The sequence below is a fragment of the Protomyctophum parallelum genome, assembly GCF_964188405.1.
Source record: "Protomyctophum parallelum genome assembly, chromosome: 5".
NCBI lineage: Eukaryota > Metazoa > Chordata > Actinopteri > Myctophiformes > Myctophidae > Protomyctophum > Protomyctophum parallelum.
The window spans coordinates 39,366,507-39,388,488 of NC_139702.1; the positions used below are offsets into that span (position 1 = coordinate 39,366,507).

General features: G+C 42.0%; 1 protein-coding gene across 2 annotated transcripts; it reads right to left on the bottom strand.

Annotated features, from left to right (window-relative positions):
- Positions 1-493: 493 nt before the first annotated feature.
- LOC310859357 (interleukin enhancer-binding factor 3-like) lies at positions 494-21,742 on the bottom strand. 2 transcript variants are annotated; one of them, XM_083765845.1, is made up of 21 exons: positions 21,696-21,741; positions 19,723-19,877; positions 19,417-19,513; positions 18,897-19,084; positions 18,086-18,260; positions 17,762-17,906; positions 16,384-16,475; positions 13,590-13,685; positions 13,070-13,181; positions 12,876-12,973; positions 12,686-12,785; positions 12,348-12,494; positions 12,032-12,222; positions 11,208-11,321; positions 10,537-10,668; positions 9,767-9,928; positions 8,608-8,776; positions 8,336-8,377; positions 7,032-7,216; positions 6,279-6,588; positions 494-1,849 (listed from the first exon to the last, which is right to left on the bottom strand). In XM_083765845.1, the coding sequence occupies exons 2-21, from the start codon at positions 19,842-19,844 to the stop codon at positions 1,656-1,658; spliced, it is 2,871 nt and encodes a 956-aa protein (XP_083621971.1). In that variant the 5' UTR covers positions 19,845-19,877; positions 21,696-21,741; the 3' UTR covers positions 494-1,655. The 2 variants fall into 2 exon arrangements, with proteins under 2 accessions (XP_083621971.1, XP_083621972.1); XM_083765846.1 differs by lacking the exon at positions 9,767-9,928 and having other exon boundaries at positions 21,696-21,742.
- Between the last annotated feature and the right edge of the window lie 240 nt (positions 21,743-21,982).

A 21,982-nucleotide genomic window follows, 5' to 3' on the forward strand; every position in this document is an offset into this window, starting at 1 on the left:
GGTACATGTCTACCGGTATGCGAGTGCTCCCGTAACATTGATGTGAGGAATCTGCATGGTATTATTAAGGCAACCTCAAGGTAACCCAGTAATTAAGAGACATGTCTTTTACCACCATTTAATTAATTAATTTGTCCTCAGTGTTTTCTCCCCACTCATATAAAGCTTCTTTAGTAACAAGATGTCGTTTTGATGCATTATTAAATGCAACTGACCACTTACTCACCGATAAGTTAACCTATAAATCAGGCCGTTTCTAAAAATAAAATAAAAAGTCTTCTAAATCCTAAAAGTTTTCTGAAAATCCTGTTTCTGTCAGTGGTGCTCAGCCTTTTTCATGTTAAGGAATGATCTGTATTCGGCTGCGGCTCTTAAACTCATAAGCGCAGCACTCTGTGCCACGCTATGAGCTTGTAGATCTATTTTTCAACAGTTCGTTTAAAATAAAGGGGTTTTGTACAACTAAATATTGCGTCACAAATAGACAAGGAAACAAAATTAAAGTATTTTATTACTATAAAGACCAGATTAGAGCATTTTAGAACTACAGCAAAGGGAACTCATTACCGCAACATAAAAATGTTCACCACATACATACGATACTTGAGGACTAGTACAGTCGATTAGAAAACAAGAAAAATATATCATAAAGTACAACGATCATGATGAGAGGTTTAGAGAACACAATAACACACCACCAGATAGATATGATCCTTACGTTCACATCGAGCTGGAAAAGGATGGAGATAAATAGGGGCCAGTTAAGAAAAGAGATGAGCCTAATAGGAACCAAAGCCTCGTTCCCACTGGCATGCAAAAGCCAGTCATCAACTGGACATTTTACATTTTGAGTGTCCTTCGAGAACAGCCACTGGTCAGGTTGTGATGTGCACATTTGGACTGGAGATAGCATAGGAGACACGGCCAGTGTGTGTGTGTGTGTGTGTGTGTGTGACTGGAGCAAAACTGCAAATAGTCGTAATTAAGATATATTTGACTACAATGCGAGTTGGTACTTCCTGGTGTTAAGCAAGAAACGTAGCATCTTTGAGGAACACCTCAATGTGTTGTGTTCATCAGGAGATCAGAGGGCATGCAAGAGATAGAGGCTGGTGTGCAAACCTGCGGATGAATACTATTATTGTCCCTTCATATTTGTCATCCCCAAAACGCCTTAGTCTCACATGCTTCAGACACCTCTGACACAAGCATTATGTACTGTAGCAGTTACATTCATCCGACGTGGGAACAGTCGCCATACCGTACCACACGTCTCCATGAAGGCAGGGCATGGTGGGAATGACTCTCCACTGCCTTTGCCAGCTATTGTTTGCGTCCAGCAATGTTACGGCAATCCCAGTGGGAAAGGGACCGATATCACAGCTTCTGTAACATTCACTATTTGTTTTTTGTTTTATTTTATTTTACTTAAAAAATAAAAATAAAGAAATAAAAACCTTAACTGGCAAGTTTAACTTAAAAACTAAAATAACCAGTGTCATGGTGATGTGAGAGTGGCAAAAAAAAGGGGGGGGAACACAATTCCTCTAAGCGAATTGAAAATATAAAATTTCTTAGCGTTTGGAACACCGCAAGCCAAGGCGTCATCATCAAGGATAGACCTAGCCTTCCTTCCAGAGTGCTGTTGAAGCTGCCTAGTAACCGTGGTAGGTGGTCTGACTCTGAGTGTGATCCTGTCCAACATAGCCCTGGTTCCAGCTGCCATACGCCTGCTGCTGAGGCGGCTGTTGTTGCTGCTGTTGCTGTTGCTGCTGCTGAGGCTGCTGTTGTTGCTGTGGCTGTTGCTGCTGCTGATTCCCCCACCCTGTCTGGTTATCCCAACCTGAACCTGTAGAAAGATCAATTACATTAAGTTAAGAAGGGAACGATCCCAATTCTCCACGCCATAATCAACACATTCTATGCCGTAGAACGGAGATCTCCGTCAAGTCTAATCCATCCGCTTAGTCTTTACCAGAGCCATCTAATAGAAGAGTTACGATGTTGAGGGAGCACTCGAGTGCTGTTCATGGAGCCTGAACTGAGACAAGCTGGAGTTGGAAATGCATTGTTTTCAACGAGGGCGGCGCAAATAAGAGCAGCGTTACATCAAACGGATAAACACGAAAACATAAGAATTGCTAACGACCTTACAAGGACGGAGAGAGAAAAGGAGAAGGAGCTGTACGAAGAGGCAAAAGAAAAGCGACGAAATTCGACAGGGGATTTCACCTACAAAGTCCGGGGTCCTCCCTGGGCTAGGAGAGTGGTGAGAATACCAAAGACATCGTGACTTGACTATGACCATGATCTTGCACCCCAGACATATCAGGGCAGTAATTCTTCCCCCCTAGAAAGCGTATTATGTCTATATACAAACGCGGACCAACTCCACAACAAAATGCATGAATTTACTGTTCGTCTGAAAGTGCACACTCATAGAGATTATTGTATTACGGAAGTTAAAGCAAAGCAATCGAAGCACAAAATGAACCCAATGGACTTTAATTTAGATGAAGTTGACGGCTACAATATGTTTTCCAAGAATATTGACAATGATGTTGGGAGAGGCTTACTGCTTTGTATTCATAGATCACTAGAAGTTAAAGAAGTTACACTGGCGACAGAGTTTCAAGAGAATATATTTGTGGAGATAAAATGTAGCAACAATGATAACTTGATTGTGGGTTTAGTTTATAGGTCACCGACAGATAGGGGTACAGAGACCAATAATGAAAATCTTCTGGTTTTAAAGGTATATTCAGTGATTTCACTCAAAAAACCTTAGGTTTCGGTTTTGGCTGGGACCTAAGCCTTTCATCCAATCAGGATAGAGAGCCAAAAACGAAACCTAAGGTTTTTTGACCCCCAGGGGTTAACTGGGGACAGGGAGGAACTCCTTATATGGTCAGCACACTCTATAGTAGAGAGGATTATCACAACAAAACAAAAAAATAAGTGATATTTGAATTAAGTGAAATCACTGAATATACCTTTAATCAAGGAGTTGTCATCTATGAAATATTCACATGAATTAATTATGGGAGATTTTAACTTGCCAAATATAGATTGGAATCTACTTGATGCAAAGGGAGAAGGAGCCACACTAGAAAACAAATTTTTGGATTGTGTTCAGAACGCATTGATGTTTCAACATGTAATGGAACCAACAAGGTGGAGAGGGGACGACACACCACATGTATTGGACCTTATACTTACGAACGAGGAGAATATGGTTGAGGATGTTCAGTATTTGAGCCCACTAGGTAAAAGTGACCATTGTGTTTTGTTGTTTAAGGTAATATGTAGTACAAAAATGAGAAAAAAAGAAAGAATAAGAAAGAATTACAACAAGGGAAACTTTGAGGCAGCAATCAGAGAGCTGGAAATATCTAACTGGGGGGAATACTTTTCTGACAGTGATGTCAAAGCTAGTTGGAGATTATTAAAGCTAAAGTTGAAAGAAATAGAGGATAAATATGTCCCAAATAGCAAGAGCAGGACATGGAATAGGAAGCACACTTTCCCCTTGGATAGTAGTACAAAAATGAAAAAGGCCATGAAAAGTAAAGATCCAGAGATACAAAAAGACTACCGTAGAGTTAGAAACTGTGTGAGAACGAGAACAAGAAATCTATGAATTCAATAAGAAGAAGAGTTAGCAAGACAATCTAAACTGAAACCGAAGGTTATTTGGGACTACATTAATAAAAGGACAAAAATTTAAACATCAGTAGGAGATCTATATGTCAATCAAGACAAGAACTCCCCAAAAACAGAGAAGGACTCGGATAAAGCAGAAATACTTTCAGACTATTTTAGTAGTGTATATGTGAATGAACCTGAAGGGCATGTTATATCTGAACTGCCAAGAGTGGAAGTTCAGCATGCAGAACAGTTTATAATAACAACTGAGGACACAAAAAAACTGCTACAGAGTATGAATATTTACAAATCACCCGGGCCAGATGCAATACACCCTAGGATAGTAAAATAACTAGCCTGTGTGATTTCTGAACCAATAACAATGCTATTTAACAAAACTCTGCAGGAAGCAACTTTACCAAGTGGTTGGAAAGAGGCACAAATCAGTGCAATATTTAAAAAAGGAAGTAAGGCACTGGCAGGGAACTACAGACCTGTCAGCCTGACATCTGTTATGTAAAACAATGGAAAAATTAATTAGGACACGCATTGTAGATCATATGAAGTCCAACAAGCTCTTTAGTAACAGCCAGTACGGCTTTATGGCTGGAAGATCAACCACACTTCTTCTTACTTACTTACTTCTTACGGTTCTTGATAAATGGTCAGCATCCTTAGATAGAGGACAGTCGGTTGACTGCATTTATATGGATTTTCAAAAAGCTTTTGATAAGGTTCCCCATAAGAGACTAATATCAAAGTTAAGGTCTTACTGTATAGACAAAAGAGTTATAGGTTGGGTACAGGACTTTCTCAGTAACAGGAAACAGAAGGTGGTGGTTAATGGAGCCACTTCAGATTGGAAGTCAGTGACCTCTGGAGTCCCACAGGGATCTGTATTAGGACCAGTACTTTTTGTTATTTATATAAATGATCTACCAAGGGAGATACAATCCGATGTCTACCTTTTTGCGGACGACACAAAGATATTTAGAACTATAAACAATGACACGGACACAGCACAACTCCAAGCAGACCTCCAGAGCACCAGCAATTGGTGTGACAGGTGGTTACTGAAATTAAACCCAGATAAATGTAAACAGCTGCACATTGGGGGAAAAACTGACACCTTGGCTAATTATACAGTTGGAGATCTAGTGATTCATCAAGTAGAGGAAGAAAAATATATAGGGGTGGTGGTTGATAATTCACTAGAATTTGAAATGCACATCTCTGAAAAAGTAAAAAAGGCAAACTCCATGTTGGCAATAATAAGAAGAACCTTTTTAAATTCACGAAAATAACTATTTATTCCGTTATTCAAATCCCTGGTGAGATCACAACTTGAATTTGCAAGCTCAGTCTGGTGCCCCTACAAAATCAAATACATAGAGAAAATAGAGAAGGTTCAGAGAAGAGCTACTAAACTAATACCAGGGTTGAAAGAAATGTCTTATGAAGAAAGGTTAAGACACTTACAGTTACCAACATTAGTTTACAGGAGGCACAGAGGGGATATGATCGAGGTATATAAACTTGTTCACCAGACTTTACAGCCGAGCCTGTTGTCCATTCTTGGGACAGCAGGTATGAGTTGAGAGGGAATTCTCTTAAACTCTTACCACTAAATTGTCAGTCAGAAAAGAGAAAGAATTCTTTTACACTCAGCTGTCCATGCTGTCAGAGCATGGAATAAACTTCCGGAGGAAGTGGTCCAGGCTCCTTCAGTTAATACTTTTAAGAATAGGCTTGACAAATTTTGGTCAACAAAAGGTTTTTTGTATAACTATAGGGCTGGCTTGTAAGGTCATAGACTGGTAAATACGGGACTTTAAAGTGTATTATGTATAAGATATAAGAAAAAAACCCAAAGAGGGCGGGTCCACATGAACTTGGTTTGTTTTAAAGTGTAAAAAAAAAAAGAAGGAAAAAGAAAAAAAAATACGAATGTATTTATGTATGCATGCATGTACTTGTGAATTTTGATATGTATTTATGTCTGTTGTGAGTCTGGCGTAGAGGATTTCATCCTGTGCTGAAAAACTTTTCAATACATTTCAATAAATACATTTTGAGCATGTGTGCAACATGACAACTGTTTTAAAGTATTGTACAGTGACAACTAAAGTCTCTGTAATGTTTATGTTGTACTATTACTACAAAACAATCTAAAATAAAGCTGGGCTGTTGCCTGAGTCCAATGCATTTCTGCCTACTTCTGGTACAGGACTTGTCCCAGTTGGTTATCCCCATGCTCAATAGAAGTCTATGTAGGAGAGCCGCCATTGGACAGGCCCTATGAAGTGAAGGCAGTTTGCGTAACTGTCTATATCTAAGGCTCTGGTCTTTACTATACTGTAATAGCTGTGCAGGGAATCCATATGTAATCTACCGCTATGAATAGCTCGCATGGCATCTTCAGCGGATTCCGTCGTTCTCACAGGTCCTTATAGTTTTACTGATATAGGTTTAGGTTGTTGTTTAGGCTGTCAATCACAGCAACTGACCAATCACAGCAACTGACCAATCACAGCGCAATCATCCTCTCAAACACGCTGAAGATCCCATGCTCAGCCTATGAATAGGTTACGAAAGAAGAATTCTATGGGTTTAAGGATGCCTTATTCACTCACCATAATTGTAGCTGGGGTAGGCCGTGCTGGCCGGGGCCACTGGGCTGGGGTATGCCGTGCTGGCCGCCGTCACCGAGCTGGGGTATGCCGTGCTGGCCCCGGTCACGGAGCTGGGGTACGCCGTGCTGTACATGGAGTAGTCTTGGTTTTGGGTGTGGGTATGGGTATGGGTCTGGGCCTGAGCCGCAGCCTGCTGGCTCGCCTGGTTCTGCTGGGTCAGAAGCTTCTTCTTCTCCTCGCCGTAGCCATAGCTGTATGGGCTTTGCTGGTCCATCGGAGGAGGCATCGCCTGGTAATTAGTGGGCACCTGCTGATGGTGGGGGGGGTTTTATTTAGTTTTTTTTCAAGTCTTTTGACAAATTTCATTTAGTTTTGTCGATATGTTTAAGTCTTAGTTTTCGTCAGTGGAAGGGAAAAAAATCACACCTGTGTGAACCGAGTGGTGCAACTCCCCTCTCTCTCCCCCCCCTCCTCTCTCTCTCTCTCTCTCTCTCTCTCTGCTGTCAGATTAGCTTTATTATGGATATCAATGAACCTAGACAGTCAGTAGTTGGATTTGCGTCCAGCAGGTGGCAGCCATGTCACATACTTCTCTCTTTCCAATTTCACGCATGCGCACACCACTCGTGCTCATGACGGTTGACGGATACATGATACACACAGACATTCCTGATTGTAGGAGTGGTTGCACCACTCAAAAAGGTAGACGACGGACATTTTCCGTCAGTTTTAGTGGACGTTGTCAACACTAACCTGCTGATAGCTAGTGGGCACTGGGGCGGTGGAGGTGTCGGTGGGTGGGGGGGCTGGAGCAGAGTAACTGGATTCAGGGTAGAAGGTGCCATAGCCAGAGGTGCCAGACTCGTCTGTGAAGCTTTCTGCCTGGGTTGGTGTGGAGGCGGCAGGGGCCACAGCTGAATTATTACTGTAAGGTTTATCTGAAAGTTGTTTTGGAGAAGAAAAAAAAGTTTTGTCACTGGTGTGTGTGGGGATCTATTTAATTGTTTGTTGAATTTTCTCAAGTCTTCTTCTTCTAAATTCTTGCGGCCCTGTGGTTCTATGGAATATTCTGTCGAAACAATCTAAAAAGGATTGTTTTAATATAAATCTTAGATGTTTCAATCGAAGTGCATTCTGATCTCTTCTTGTAACCAAAAAGGTCAGACCAAGTGTTTAACTGAAATTATACCACAGGTCGTTTAGCTACATCTGGTCGTAGTGGCTACATCTGAAAAATATGTTTTTACAGCAATCTTCCTAGTTTTAAGGGTGACTGTTGTATAATTGCAATATTACACTCGAGGGTGTGGTTTAACATGCTTATTGCCACTTCAGTGATGCTTGCAGAACTTGACGTCTCGTTCCTGACCGCATCACTGTCGTGGCAATAATCACGTTAAACCACACCCTCTCGTGTAATATTGCTTAATTATTTTACTTTGTGAGTAATAAAAGTTTATGAATCCTGGAATGCATGACGGTGGGAGTAAATAATTCAAGTTACATAATACATATACATAATAGTGTCCATCTTTGTTCTCTGGAGTGTGCGGTCCCTTCCTTATGGAAGGTGTTTTACAATTTATAAGGCCTAGACTTGCTCCTTTTCTTGGATGTGCCGGATAAATATACATATATCTATAAATTCTCCTCAGCCTTGAACTGTGTTGGACAATGCAATGTATAATGTACAACATATTTGCTGTTATACAGCACTCTGTCCAACATTGGTTCTTTTTAACACTGTAACCTTACACTTAGTTGAGCAGATTCCCCCAGGGCTCAACACCAGTATACTAAATATCCTTATAATAGGTGAGCAGTAGATGTGGTCTTTTCGCAGAATGTTAGAATAGGGAAGCTAAGGTTCAGGTGTTCCCAAACAAAGATCATTCCCGAGTGGAAATGACATGGTTTAGAAAGGTTAATAATAATTATTATTATTATTATAATGATACCCATAGATTCAAATACATGGAAGAATTAAATGCCCACTAACTGAGAGAGTTAACACTCTGTTACATACGTAATAATAATTATGGGGGAAGGACACTTACGATATGATCCAGTGCCAGCCATGCTCCCATAATTGTAGTCGGCTGTTTAAAACAAAGCATAACAAAAAAACAATTATAAATGTCATGTACATCAAGCTGTCACTGAAGTTTAATTTGTACAAAACTCTGCCCAGAACCAGTGAGAGTTAACTTACAACATTTGTTAAAACATTTGCTGGGTAGATCTTTTCATTTAAAAAAAAGAAAATTCACTTATGACGTGCCGAAATAGGAACGCCAGGGTGAAATAAGTTCCAAGTCAATTTTCTTACTCTTGTTATAATTACTTGTTCCGACAAATGGCTTGCCTCGCCCTCGACCACTGCCGCGACCCCGGCCCCGACCGGGACCCCAAGTGTTGGACCCACCGGACCCACCAGTGCCAGTCCCAGTCCCAGGGTCTGAAGGAATGCCCCGGATGGTACCGAATCCTGGGATGTGCTGTTGAGCAGAAGAGGTTTACAGGACTGTCTACAGGCAGCGGACGTGCGCGCACGCGCGCATGTCTGTGCGTGCGTGCAGTACATGGAAAAACATATGTTGGGAAATATCTGCAGCAGCTTGCATTATTTAGTCCCCCCAGGATTCACAGAGAACAAGTCTCGCTTCCGTGGAGAACAATCCTGATACTGCAGAGAACAATCCTTGATTCCGCGGCTTGATTAACAAGTTATAATTCCCCGGACATTAACACTTTGACTGCCTCCCGCAATTCAGTCTAATGTCCCTCACCACTAGCCATAGAAAAGGGGTCTTTCACTTTGAAGACCACCAAAATTCACCTCCCAGAAAACAGGAAGCTAAATCGCCTATAGCTAATGAGCATCGTAACTTTAAAAGTCATCGGAAGCGTTAATATTGTCACCGCGAGGTAGCGACGATTTAGATATGATAAAAATTTAAAATAGATATTAGAAAATATTTTCTAAAAATGGTTTGTTGCAAAGGTTATATTTTCATTCAAATCATGCCAACAGCAACTGCATTTTAGATCATACCTAATATGGGTGTAATATTTGATATTTATTCTATTCTGCATTATTTGTCATGACACAGATTTATTTGAAATGAGGGACCGGTCCGTCAGTCAACTAGTCCCCTCCAGGGCCCCGTGAAGAAAATGTCCTACGAGGTGTCCTCAGACTCCTCACCATGTACAAATTCTTATTAGGTAGTAATAACTAATATGATTTGTCAGGTTTTACTGCCATTCCGCCCGCCGGCGAGATCCACGAAAATGCCCTCGTCGCAAACTGTATTCCGCCGACATCCGAGAAATCCGGATGGCTGAGAAATCAGCGGACTGCTTTGAAATCAGCTGTAATTTCCGCGATCGCGGATTCCTGGGAGGACTAAATGGATACTATACTAAATGGATGTGGTTCCATCTTTGCTTGTGCATGGATGACAGGTAAAAGCTGGATCAATTACCATGTCCGTGTAGGTGACCTTCTTCCTAAATGGGTCTCTGAAGCTGGAAGGTCCACTCTGGCTGTGTGGAAAAAGCTTCTCCAGAGCAGCTAACGCAGCAAATGCCTTTGCCTCTTTCTTATTAGAGCCTCTGCCTTTGAACTTGACGCCATCTACCTCAACCTGAGAAATTGATGGGAAAAAAATATATCTATCTATATAGCTGGCAACATTCCACGCCCCCCAAAATGGGGGAAGGTGTCGCGAATTTGTCTCATGTTGACTGGGTAGGACCGCTCACGTTGCGGATACGTTACACACAGTCGCACACGTCACGCATAGCCACACGTCAGCCCCGGGAAGTGAAATTAGCCAAAATAGCTAATAAGCTAATCATTTTTGCACTTATCTGTTTGCAGTCAATCGCGTTAATGTCCGTACTCTGTTGCTTCGCACGCCGAGCCAGAACACAGCCTGTTAACATTGCCCAGGTCTAAAGACTTGGGCCTTTTTGTTCATATCAGATAAGACAAATTTCAACTTCACAAATGTACTTATTAATTTACTTTTATCAAATTTAATTGGATTGTAAAAAATGTATTGTATGTGGAGAAAAAAAAGAGTTCAATCTACACTGTATGACAGTGTACCTGTCAAAATGAATTAAAGAGAAGGAAAAAAGTATACGGTATGCGCCTGCGAAAAATTACATAAAGGGTTTTGCAACAAAGTGTGGTATAGCCTTATGTTAAACTAAAGTCAAGCGTCGTGCCAGACAGTGTGTGACCCACCTCCATGATGAAGCACTTTTCATGGGAGCCACCCGTCTCTGCAGAAAGCTCATACTTAAGGCTGCGGCGTTTCTCATTGAGTTCCATCACAGGGTTCTTCCCATGCTTAGTCAAGATAGGACCTTGGGTACTCTGTAGGAAGCAGACAGAAGGTTTCACACTGCTGGGTTTTTCTAGTCTCCGAGAAAAACACAAAACTTAAAAAAGGCAGGAGGAAAATTATTTGTATGGGGAACAAATGTGGATTAACCAAATGAACTGATGTAGCTGATCTACAAGTACACCACACAATTGTGGTGCGCCAGCAGCTTGCAGATCAAGATATGTTCCGCAAAGACATTGGTGTTGAGGGTAAAAAGAGGGGCCTAGCATAGACCCCTGGAAGAGTCAGGGAGAGTGTAGTTAACGAGGGGTTGAAGTGGTTAAAGGTATATTCAGTGATTTCACTTAATTCAAATATCCCTTCTGTGTGTGTGTGTGGGGGGGGGGGGGGGCAAAAAACCGTAGGTTTCGTTGTCGGGCCAATCATGATAGAGTGGGGGCGGGCCTTGGTGGGCCTTGGCGGGCCACTGTAGTGCATGCATGTGCACATCTTGTTATCGGGGCGGACCAGGGTTTTTTCCAAATCACTCAATGCTCCTACAAAAACAAATTGTGATGTGGGTAATTACATCGTCTGATGTAGTAGAGCCTGCCCCAGCTGCGTCTGCCTGGCCCTCCTCTGTCACGTCACCGGACTCCGATTTGGAATCTGACCCAGTAGGTAAGCCTAGTTCCTGCAAGACCTGTCAAAGACGGGAAGAGAAACTCATAAAAGTTAGGTTGAAATGGTTTGCACTGCAGTCACACATCCTACCTTCGACTTGCCCCATTAGACTCGTCCTTATAGATGCCCCCCTTTAAATATTGTTGCCGTCGGTTGGCAAGTCTCTAGACAGGTGCTCCACCAGAATGTTGCGTATTTAACATCAGCTAGAGTGGACAGTTACCAACAAGAATCTATATGATGGAATGCCACGGGTGAGCTAGTAAAATAGCAGCCAGGAGAATGAGACTAGCAGGACACTGCCCAAAGACAATTTGGTGCTGTGGGAACCAACCCACAGGCACCGGTCACGAGGACGTCCTACATTAACATACTTGGATGTACTCAAGAAAGACACAGGAGCGCAAAGCACCAACGAGCTGGCCAGATGTATGGAGAACCGTGATAACTGGTTAGTGGTTACTGTTCAACCTGGAGCCTCCATTTTGGGCATGTCATTTTTTTTTTTTTAAACTAGAAAAGTTCATGGTCACCAAGTGTTGTGAACTTGTGATCGGATATTGTGGCAAAATGTGCAGCTATGTAACATGAGGGGGTGTTATTGCCGTTTCAGCAAACTTCTGCTGCACTGGCTGGCACACACATCACATAGGTACACAAAATTACATGATGTACATGTAGGCAATTTGGCACAGTCAACTCTGCAGAAACCGCATGAAACAAACTTGCCTTGGTGGCTACATTAAGTTTGGCAGCTCTCTTAGAAGGCCCTGTAGACTCATACGTCTTCCCATTCAAATCCACAGCCATAGTGAAGACTGGTTCATGGACAGGTCCCGCCTGAGACAACAGTCTGTACTCCAGACCAGGTTTGTACTGGTTCAGACGCATCACGGCATTCATACCCAAGTCGTCTGACACTAAAGGAAAGACAAGAGACACAAAATGAGTGAGGGGAGCGTAGTGTGAGACAGGTCAACTGCAAACAAGAAATTGATGTTTTGACAAAAACAAAATGTTAAGGGATTTGATAGCTACTACAAACCTGATTTCCTTTGAAAGCGGTGATGTTTCTGGAACTTGAGAAACTTTCTCTGCTTGCTGTTGAGTTGGCGGTCGTCTCCTTCCTCATCCACCTCAGTGTAGGTTCTCTTAGATGGCTGACTAAATGGCACGGAGGGTGCGATCTGGGCTGCGTAAAAAAAGACAAGCTTTGAGAACAGATCCTATTACAACTGTAAAAGTGCTTCCTTAACATTGAAAGCAAACTAGCAAAGCAAGCTTCTTTTTAAATCAAATGCTCAAATGGGTTTGGATTATTATTATTATAGCATTGAATCGGGCTATGCAGTCAGAGACCAACCTCTAGTATATTATAATTACCTGTGCCAGCTTTGGCATTGGGCCCTCGAAACTTAGGAGGAACAAATTCCATTCCCAGTACTTTATACATCTGTCCAAATGCAGATAGCCTCAAGGCATGCTGAAATGAAACACATTAAAGTTAGGCACAATTCTTAGGCTCCCAACGTGGTAACCTTGAGTTAGCCTCTCTTAGCAAGCCTCCCCTTACCTGAGCACTCGCTGTGATTTCTTCACGTTGCTGCGGAGTGAGATGGCCAATGGCGTCAGTCTTTTCTCTCTCACATGGATCTTTAAATCCAGCAGCGTCTATATGCACAGGGGGCGTGAATTATTAGACCAATGCTTCTCATGTCAATATCTTATGATTGACAACAGTCGATTGAAAACCGAGCTAACGCTTACCTTCCATGAGCATTCCGGAAGCGACGCACTCTAAAACCCTGCGGAAGGTTTCGCCCGCTTCCATTGGTCGTTCAGATGTCACAACGGCCTTCTCAACCAGTAGATCGAGGGGCTACTCACAGGGAACCAGAGCAAAGAACACAGTTAACAACATATCCCAGGTCTCAGCATTTCTTTCAGAACGGGAAAATATCACCCTCTCACTGTCTGACAAAAGACTCAAAAGGCAACTAATGCTGCATACTTTGGGCTGTATTTTGCGTGTCTTAAGTACCAGGTCTTATTCCCTAACTTGAGTAAACTAAAGACCTGGAGGCGTGATCAATGCCATTTGGCATAAATAAATAAAGGACCTACCGGTATAACTATCCATTCACTACAAAAAAAGTTCCTGTTTTGTGTCTGCATAGGCATGGAACTAAACAAATCTGCTGTCAACAGACTAGCTGCGATACATACACCTAAACAACTAAAATAATCACTGCCATTGTCAATACTAGTTGAGCAACAGTTTGCTTACCCATCCCGAGAGCGGAGCCCAGGTGGGAACACGGTTACACAAGTCCCTCATGATTCGGATCACGACGATAGCAGGCTTCAAGTCGTTGAGTTTGGCCTGGAAGACAAGCAGGAAGGAGCCCCTTCAGTTAGCAGTGGTGAATTAACAGAAGTGTCCGATGAATGATCTGTACATCTGAGGGGTCATAACGCTGGACCCAAACTACAATGTTTAATTCAGCTCTGTATGATTTAACAATCACTGAAACACACAAATTTAATTGACTAATAGGTTTACTTAAATGATTAAATGTAAGGTTTGTATATATATATAGCCTGCCAACTGTGTTGTGTAACATAAAAGTAAAAGAAAAAAAAACAAGTATGGTGGACCGTGTGGGTACAATATTCCTGAATGGCTTAGAGTATAATCTTACTTAATCTTCTCGAATCTTAAAGCACAATTAAACTTTGGTAGATGTTTGGTGTGTGTACCATGCCCATACCATAACATGACCAATGTCACCATGCCAGTGTCGTTTTTGACACCTAAAATGTTCTAGCATTAGTCCAGTTTTAGTCGACTAAATGTCATACGATTTTAGTCGACTAAATCTACAGTTGATTTAGTCGACTAAAATGTGTTTTGACAGGACTTGATGTCGTTGTAATGGCAGATTTTACACTTTGGTTGCATGCTGAAAATAGCAGATCTACAAGCTCACAACGTGTCGTGCTGCAACGAGCTGTGAGCTTGTAGATCTGCTATTTTCAGCATGCAACCTATAGCATAAAACTAGGTCTCTTGTCCACAAGTCCCTCCCTAACATTTTAGTCTAGTTTTTATTTGTTGACGAAATTCTTAGTCTTAGTTTTAGTCATCATAGATTTGTTTTTATTTCGTTTTACTCAGTGGAAAAAGGTAGTCGACGAACATTTTTCGTCTTGGTTTTAGTCGACGAAAACAACACTGCACCATGCAATATACACCCATCAGGAGAGTAGTTGAGAATACTGGATTCCTCTTTTTTGTTCATTTTTTACTACTACTACTACAAAAGATATCTTGCCAATATTTGTAGGTATATCATGGCAAGGCAGTTAGAAAATTGTTCCTGTTCAGAACAACCTAAACCACTACCAAAATGTAATTGTGGTGTTAAGTGTAAGTAGTTTACAGGTAGTTTAACAGAAGTTGAGACCAGTGTTAATTAAGGGCTATTAACACCAAGAACTATGACTATAATATATTGTTCAACATTGTCTTGCTTATAGTCGTGGTGTTAACCAGCGGCGTAAGGTACTGTACTTAAAGTACAATTTTGGGGTATTTGTAGAATGAAATAATACTTTACATACATTAACCACTTCAGCCCTATATACATTTCAGCCATTTGGAAATAGCCGATACAAGCTGCACAATGCGTCACGATGCGAGCTTGTAGATCTGCTATTTTCAAAAAGACTTTTATACATTTTATTCATTTGAAAACTGGTGAAACGGGGACATTCTACATGAGTACTTTTTACTCAAGTAAATTTTGAATTCTAGAAATGTTTTGTGTTAAGTTTTTATCCCACGATTTTGTAACCCATTTTTTCACCCAGTGTCAATTATCTAATGAAATCATGGGCTCTACACTCCCTCTGCCAATCTGGGGAGAGCAATGGACTGACCTCATGCTTCCTTCAATGCATGAGGAGTCAAAGCCACTTCTTTTCACCCGACAGGGGGGAGTTTCCCCCATTCGACGTAGCGCGTGGAAGGAACGTTATTCCAACCAGTTCCTTTCACCTCCATCAGGCGCCCCGGCTGGCCAGGGGGAGGCAGTTTAAAGACCAGGATTACTGCATGTTTTTTTTGTGAGGGTACCTACCCTAGGGGACATGGGGAGAACATGCAAACTCCACAGAGAAAGGCCCTTTCGCCAACCCCGCCTCGGGTATGGGCACTGATGAACACGCCCACAGCATCCCCAGCGGGAATCGAACCCAGGACTACTAGCTGTGAGGCGACAGCACTTCACTCGCGACTGTGCCACCGTAAGAATTGAAACTTTTACTTACAGAGTAAAAGTTAACTGTCATCCACTTGACTTCTATAACTATACATAGTTACAGTGCTTGGTGTGAACAGCCCGTTACTCAAATTATGAAATATAGGATATTTTAAGATAGGGCAGTTATCAGGAATATTGCATTCACTGACAGCCGGAGACTCTGGGACACTACTACACTATCCCATTAACTACATGCTGCTGTCCACACCAATGATTTGTCTGAACGAATTGATACAAAACAGTGGTATGGATGAGCAGAACTGTCATTTGGAAATTGTAAGGACGGAATAGATGAGCAATAGTTGAGAGGGCAGAGTTTGTGCGTAAATGCAAGGAAAATTTAGGGTTGCACGAATTATCGGAGGTCCATATATTATCCTAAGATAAATGGGGAAATTGAATTATCGTTCCTAAAGTGGAATTTCAACCAATCCAATATCCGATAATATGGCACCTTAGGGGGACCTTTTTTTTTAAATCAAAAACAATCTCATTTCATAGCTATGAAGAAAAGTATGATGATTATCTTCAGAAGGACTTTCATTACCCTCATTACACAAACTCTGGATTACAATGTGAATTTGTTTTAAAATGCAAAAAATGTGAAATGATCCGTTATCACCGTTTGTATTTGCCACAAGAAAGCAGATCATTATCGGTTATCGGACCAGAAATTCCATATCGGTGCATCCCTAAAAAAAAAACTGAGATCATTGAGGACTCAACCTTATATGCAAGTAAGGACGGGGTGCAAACCTGGAACCACTTGGCGTGGCGGAGAGACGCCAAGGCAGTTAGGCAATTCTGCCTGTCCAGAACATCCGGCGGATCGTTGTCTGTTTGCGTTTCTATTGACGAGGTGAGGTAAGAAGACATGGTACAGTTTGACCAAGGGGGTTGGTTCTGTCTGGCAGCTGAGGGAGTAGCAGCGTTACCCAAGGCACCAACAATGGCAAGGAAAGGGGAGAGGGCGGGGGAGTCCCAATAGGAATTATCCCATGGCCCCCCAAATGTGCCTGCAAGTCTTTCATAAGACTCAAGATACTTTTTTACTGTTTGAGAAGGTGAGTGTTTACATTTAAGGAGGTTCATTTATTTGAATGATAGTTTAGTGTGGTGTCGTTATACCAGTGATGCTACTATGCTCTTTGTGTGCTACAATAACCTCCCCTTCCCTCGACCGCTAGGCTTGGGTTTGCTGTTTAGCCCGCTTCTGAGACAGTGTGTCCAGTTGGTCAAAGGTCCAGCGTCCCTAAAAAACTTAACACACGAGAAGGCTTAGTGATGGGGAAAAAGAAATAATGATTTGGAATAACAATCATTTGTAAATTAGCATTTGAAGAATATAGAAGTCTGCTCCACACTGCAGCAAAACTGATATTTTCCCCTGACATACATCTGGCTACGATCCAAGCAAAGGCTTAGACTTGGCCTCTTGAAACTTTGAAATAGCTTAACTGGCTTGATCATCTTCTTCCTGATACAAGAGAGAGCTTACTCCAACTTCTGATGCTCAAACCAGTGCATACAATGTCACCAACACTCATACAGACGGACGGACAGACAGACAGACAGACAGACAGACAGACACTGACTTAGTTAGACCCTGTGGTTCATTTTTGATTCGATTTTAACTTGGGAGAACCAAACAGAACATCCTTCTTAACGGATCAGTTTTGCTGCAGTTAAAGCAATACGTACAACTTCTGCATAAAACACATGCACTGCGCGCTTTAACTTGGAACTCTTCAACGCCTTCACTTTATACCTGAATAGTACAATATATCAGGAACAAGGAAAGTCTCGCTATGCTTCTGCCATTATCAACAAATACATTTATACAAAGCATTAACGACCACAGAAGCATTGTGCGCTAGTTACCGCCATCTTGTTAAAAAACACGACGCCAGAACTCTGGAGTGAGTGAAGAATCAACATTCATTGGTTGTTCACCGGATCACAGAATTGAAGTTTGCGCTCACAGAGCACATGTGCATATCTGTGGCGTAGCACAGGGCCTGCTTTAGGAGGAGAACACACATGATTAAGTAGATCTGCAACACAGCCTGCCAGCCTGGCAGGGTAGGCTGGTGATAACTGGTGATTGGTTGGAGACCCGGGCCGAGCTGCATACCTTCTCCTTCTTTCTCAACCAGCTTTCGGACCAGAGGGGAAGTCAGGTGGATGGTGAGCGTCAGGACTTTCTCTTTGGTGCTCATGACGACGATAGCTGCGTCCTCCGGCTTCTCGATTATTTCATATTTGTCCTCCGTAACCACCTATTTCAAGAATACATCAAAGAACGAGTTAGGATGGTTACTGTGGATGTTGGGTTTTTTCCATCTCTAAATACTTATATCTAGGCATCTATTGTTCGAGGAGTAACAAGAGACAAGACTTGGCAGAGATTAATGCCAGAGAGAGAGAGAGAGAGAGAGAGAACAATACCACAACATACCGGTATCTGTGCAGTTAGCATTTCAGCCACTCGTTTGAGAAGAGCAACGGTAGGCTTGCAGGCACATAGGAGCACCAGCTCCAGGTCCGTGTCCCCCTTCAGCAGCAAGCCCTTGGCCACCAGGCCCACTCTCATCACCCCACGAAGGACTCCGACTGGCAGTGTTGGCTCAGCACTACAAATGGAATGACAATAATTTAGCTTCATAAAGAACCAACCCACAAAAATGTACAGAATAGATGTGCTGTACAGTAGGTGTTCAGTTGATTCTGGAATTCTAGTTCTCCGCACACTCCAATATGTGCAATTTCTTTATTTGTTTCTGGCAAGCTTTTGGTCATATATGACCGAAACCTTGCATTATATTTTCTTCCTTTTTTTCCAGCTTGTGTGCAAACATGGCTGATGAGAAACCAGACCCGAAGGAGATCTCTGGCTTTGACAAGAAGTTAAGAACCAATTGAAGAAGACGGAGACGCTAGACAAAAATGTCTTGCCCATCAAAGAAGTCACTGAACAGGAGAAGAGCCAGGCAGCATGATGAAGACATCCGCTATGCACTGTACAGTTGACGATCATTGGCTTTTTCCCATTTGTGTGTGGAGGCTGCCTTTTGTTTAATTTGTTTTCCTTTTGGCTGCAGCACCTCACCCAAGTCAACCTGTTTTTTCCACTTTTCTGTCTAACATATTAAATAATAAAAACTGCATCACTTTGACATTTGTGAAGTGGTTTGCAAACAGGCCGTGGGGCCAGATGTCCGCTATCTCCGTCTGTCCAAATTGAGCGCCTCCGACATCGAACATCTCACCCTTCTGCTGCCTCCGGGGTTTCTTTCGCAGAGGCTTCTTCATCGAGCATGTCAGAGATGGTCTTGAGGGCACATTCCACATGGGAGATGATCGTCTGCACTGCCTCCAGCTCGTCCGGGGTAGGGTACACCAGTGAATGTTTGGACATCAAGTGGCGGTCGTATGGTCGCAAGGGCGCACGAGGGACCTTTAAAAGGGAGACAGACGGTAGGTGATGGTTGTTTAAGTCAAACAAAGAAACAATGGCAGTGGCCTATAAATGCAATTTGAAACTAGGTGGAATTTGTCAAATGTGTATTCTTTCAGACAGTATCAATGCAACTTTTACTGCGTATGTCCCAGTGGGATTAAAATAATACGTCTCAAACAAAGTATAAAAAGAACAGAGAAGTGTCTAACTGGAAAGCAGAACATGTGGATGGCTTCAACTGTCTCGGGAGGTGGAAATGAGGAAACAAAGCAACCAAACAACCAAAACAGCAGCAATTAATTAAAGGGAGATGCAACTAAAGTACAAACCTGAGCCTCCTGTTCAATGGCAGCCATGTAGTCGTGGTAATTCCTCAGCTCCTCCTCATAGCATAGACAGTCGTACCAGTAACGTAGATCCTCATATCTAAAGAAGATTATGAATTGAGAACAGTTAATGACAGTAGCTCCAAATACTGTACAATGTATTCCTACACTAGTGACACAATAATAATCTCATGGGAAATAGTTGGGGAAATTTGGGTTATTTGGACATATAGAATGGATTAGTACATAGTAGTTGCCGGCAGTGTGAATGCTGATTTGTTGCATTAGTAAACATTCGTTATGGTGTACCTGTCAAAGTCATGTGGAAGGAGGCGGTGTCCGTCTTGTATAAGGCTGTCCCAGTACAAGAGCTCCTCGTAGGCTTGTCGCTCATCCCAAATATGCATCGGTGGTCCTCTCTCTGGATCCATGACTCTTACAATCTCTGGACTGGAAACTCCACACTGGAAACAAATCATGATCACACAGTATTACATTAAGCTTCCCCCCACCCCTAAAATAGCCAATGTAAATAGATCTGCTTTTCTTTTCTTTCTGGGAGGCTTAAAAATTAAAAAGGGTATCTTTGAAAAACAAAGAAAAGGTCAACACTGTCAGACACTTGCCAAAATGTTGCTCTTTATTAGATCGACGTTTCGGTCGATTAGACCTTCATCAGGACAAAAATAAAATGATGTTTTATTGAAAATCTTTGCCTATAATGACACACATGGTCAACTACAGGGAACTACAGGGTAGCACTAAGCGCAAATTCTTTGACAGTTTGCACTTTTGCAGAAAAGGACACAGGGAAGTACAGTTCAATACAAGGTCTGCTGAGCCTGAGAGGATTTAAAACCCAAGAATTCACCAGGCTGAGGCTCGTCTCCATTGGGTTCCATCATATTCAATTAATCTAATTTACTTTAATTTACTGTCTGGCCTGGCTCTTCTTTAATCGACTGGATTCGATACACCACCAAGTACCCATGTACCTGTCTTAATGTCAACGACGTCTACACCCACAACAACAGAGGGAGTTCAACAAACCATGTGCAACCCAGATTCGGCACAAACAAGGGATTAAATTAATTTCGCTCCTACGCCACCAAAATGTGGAACGCCCTACCAACAGTCATGAAGACATGCGAATTCCTTGCCTCCTTCAAAAGCTGCTCTCAAAGGACACCTACGGACAGCTGCAATTCTAAACTGGCCCCTGTCAAATCTGAATCGCCCACCCGCCCCCTTTTCCCCTCACTGTATATGTTATTTTCCCGTTATTTACCCCCTCTAGCATCTATGATGATTTCCTGTTTTTGGCTATATAGTAGTGTATATTTGTAGTCTCTAAATGTTATGATGAATTGAACATGGTGGACCCTGTTGTAAACAAGTGTAATGCTTTATGGTGTCGTCCACAGTTAACAGTCTTGTATTGAGTTGTGCTTGAAATGTACTCTCCAAAACGAATTAATAAATTCTTCAATCAAATCAATCAATTTTAACCTTGACAGTTTCGAATTGAGATTTAGCGGCTCTAGCCTAAAATGTAGACTCTCGTAGTCTGTATTTACTATTTATCGATTGTGACAAAAATGTCAGGCTAGCTAGAGCGTCTACGTGACCAACAGGTCCGCAACAACAACACGCGTGCCAAAACCAAAACAAACGTCCATGTTATCGTAAAAAAAGTGTGGTTTGGTGGTTTCAATGAATTGTATTGGGTGCTTTATTGGGTTTTACAAACTGTTAGAAGTATTCAATCATTAGGTATTTTAGGAGCTGCTAAACAACGTCTTTCTGGTTATTTGTTGTTTACGAAACGGATCGCCAGTTCAGTTCGCACTAACTAACACACAACACCGGAACTCTACTTTCGATAAAGGGCCGCTGCTGGGCGTTATTATTATTATAATCCATGTACAAAAAAACACAGTATATATGTAATAATGTACATATTTCTACTGACGTTGTCCTAGTCGCGGAACACAATAACACCTTCCACGGGGAAAGCCATGCGATATATTGGCTATAGTTTACACATTTTATTTATTTAGATGCTAGTGGGACTGGCTAGTATCTAGCCTAGCTAGCTAGCTTAGCTTATCGGGCTAGCTAAAGTCACAGACAGTGATAGGTTAAATGTGTGCAGGAATACACACGACCACGTATATCACACTGTATTATATGCATGGTACATTGGATGCACACTGAAAACACCTCCTATATATACATTATACACATCATACATACATGTAAACAAATACACAAAACCCTACCTTTCACTGATCCTATAATTGGAAGCTCGCTTAAGCTAACTTAGCTAAACTAGCCATTACCGTGCGCCCTCCGTCGCACAAAGACGACGTAATACACGGTGTTGCCATGGCATGTATCGTGAGAGACTAGCCATGGTTCATGACTCTCGTATACGAAGACTTCACCCTGTTTTTTGCGCTCGCTGCATTTACAAGATTTCCGTATATATAAACATTCAGATTTCAAATATAAAGTACTCACAATTTGTCCCACGGGTGTTAGTTAGTAGCAGCTCCAGCGATTAGAA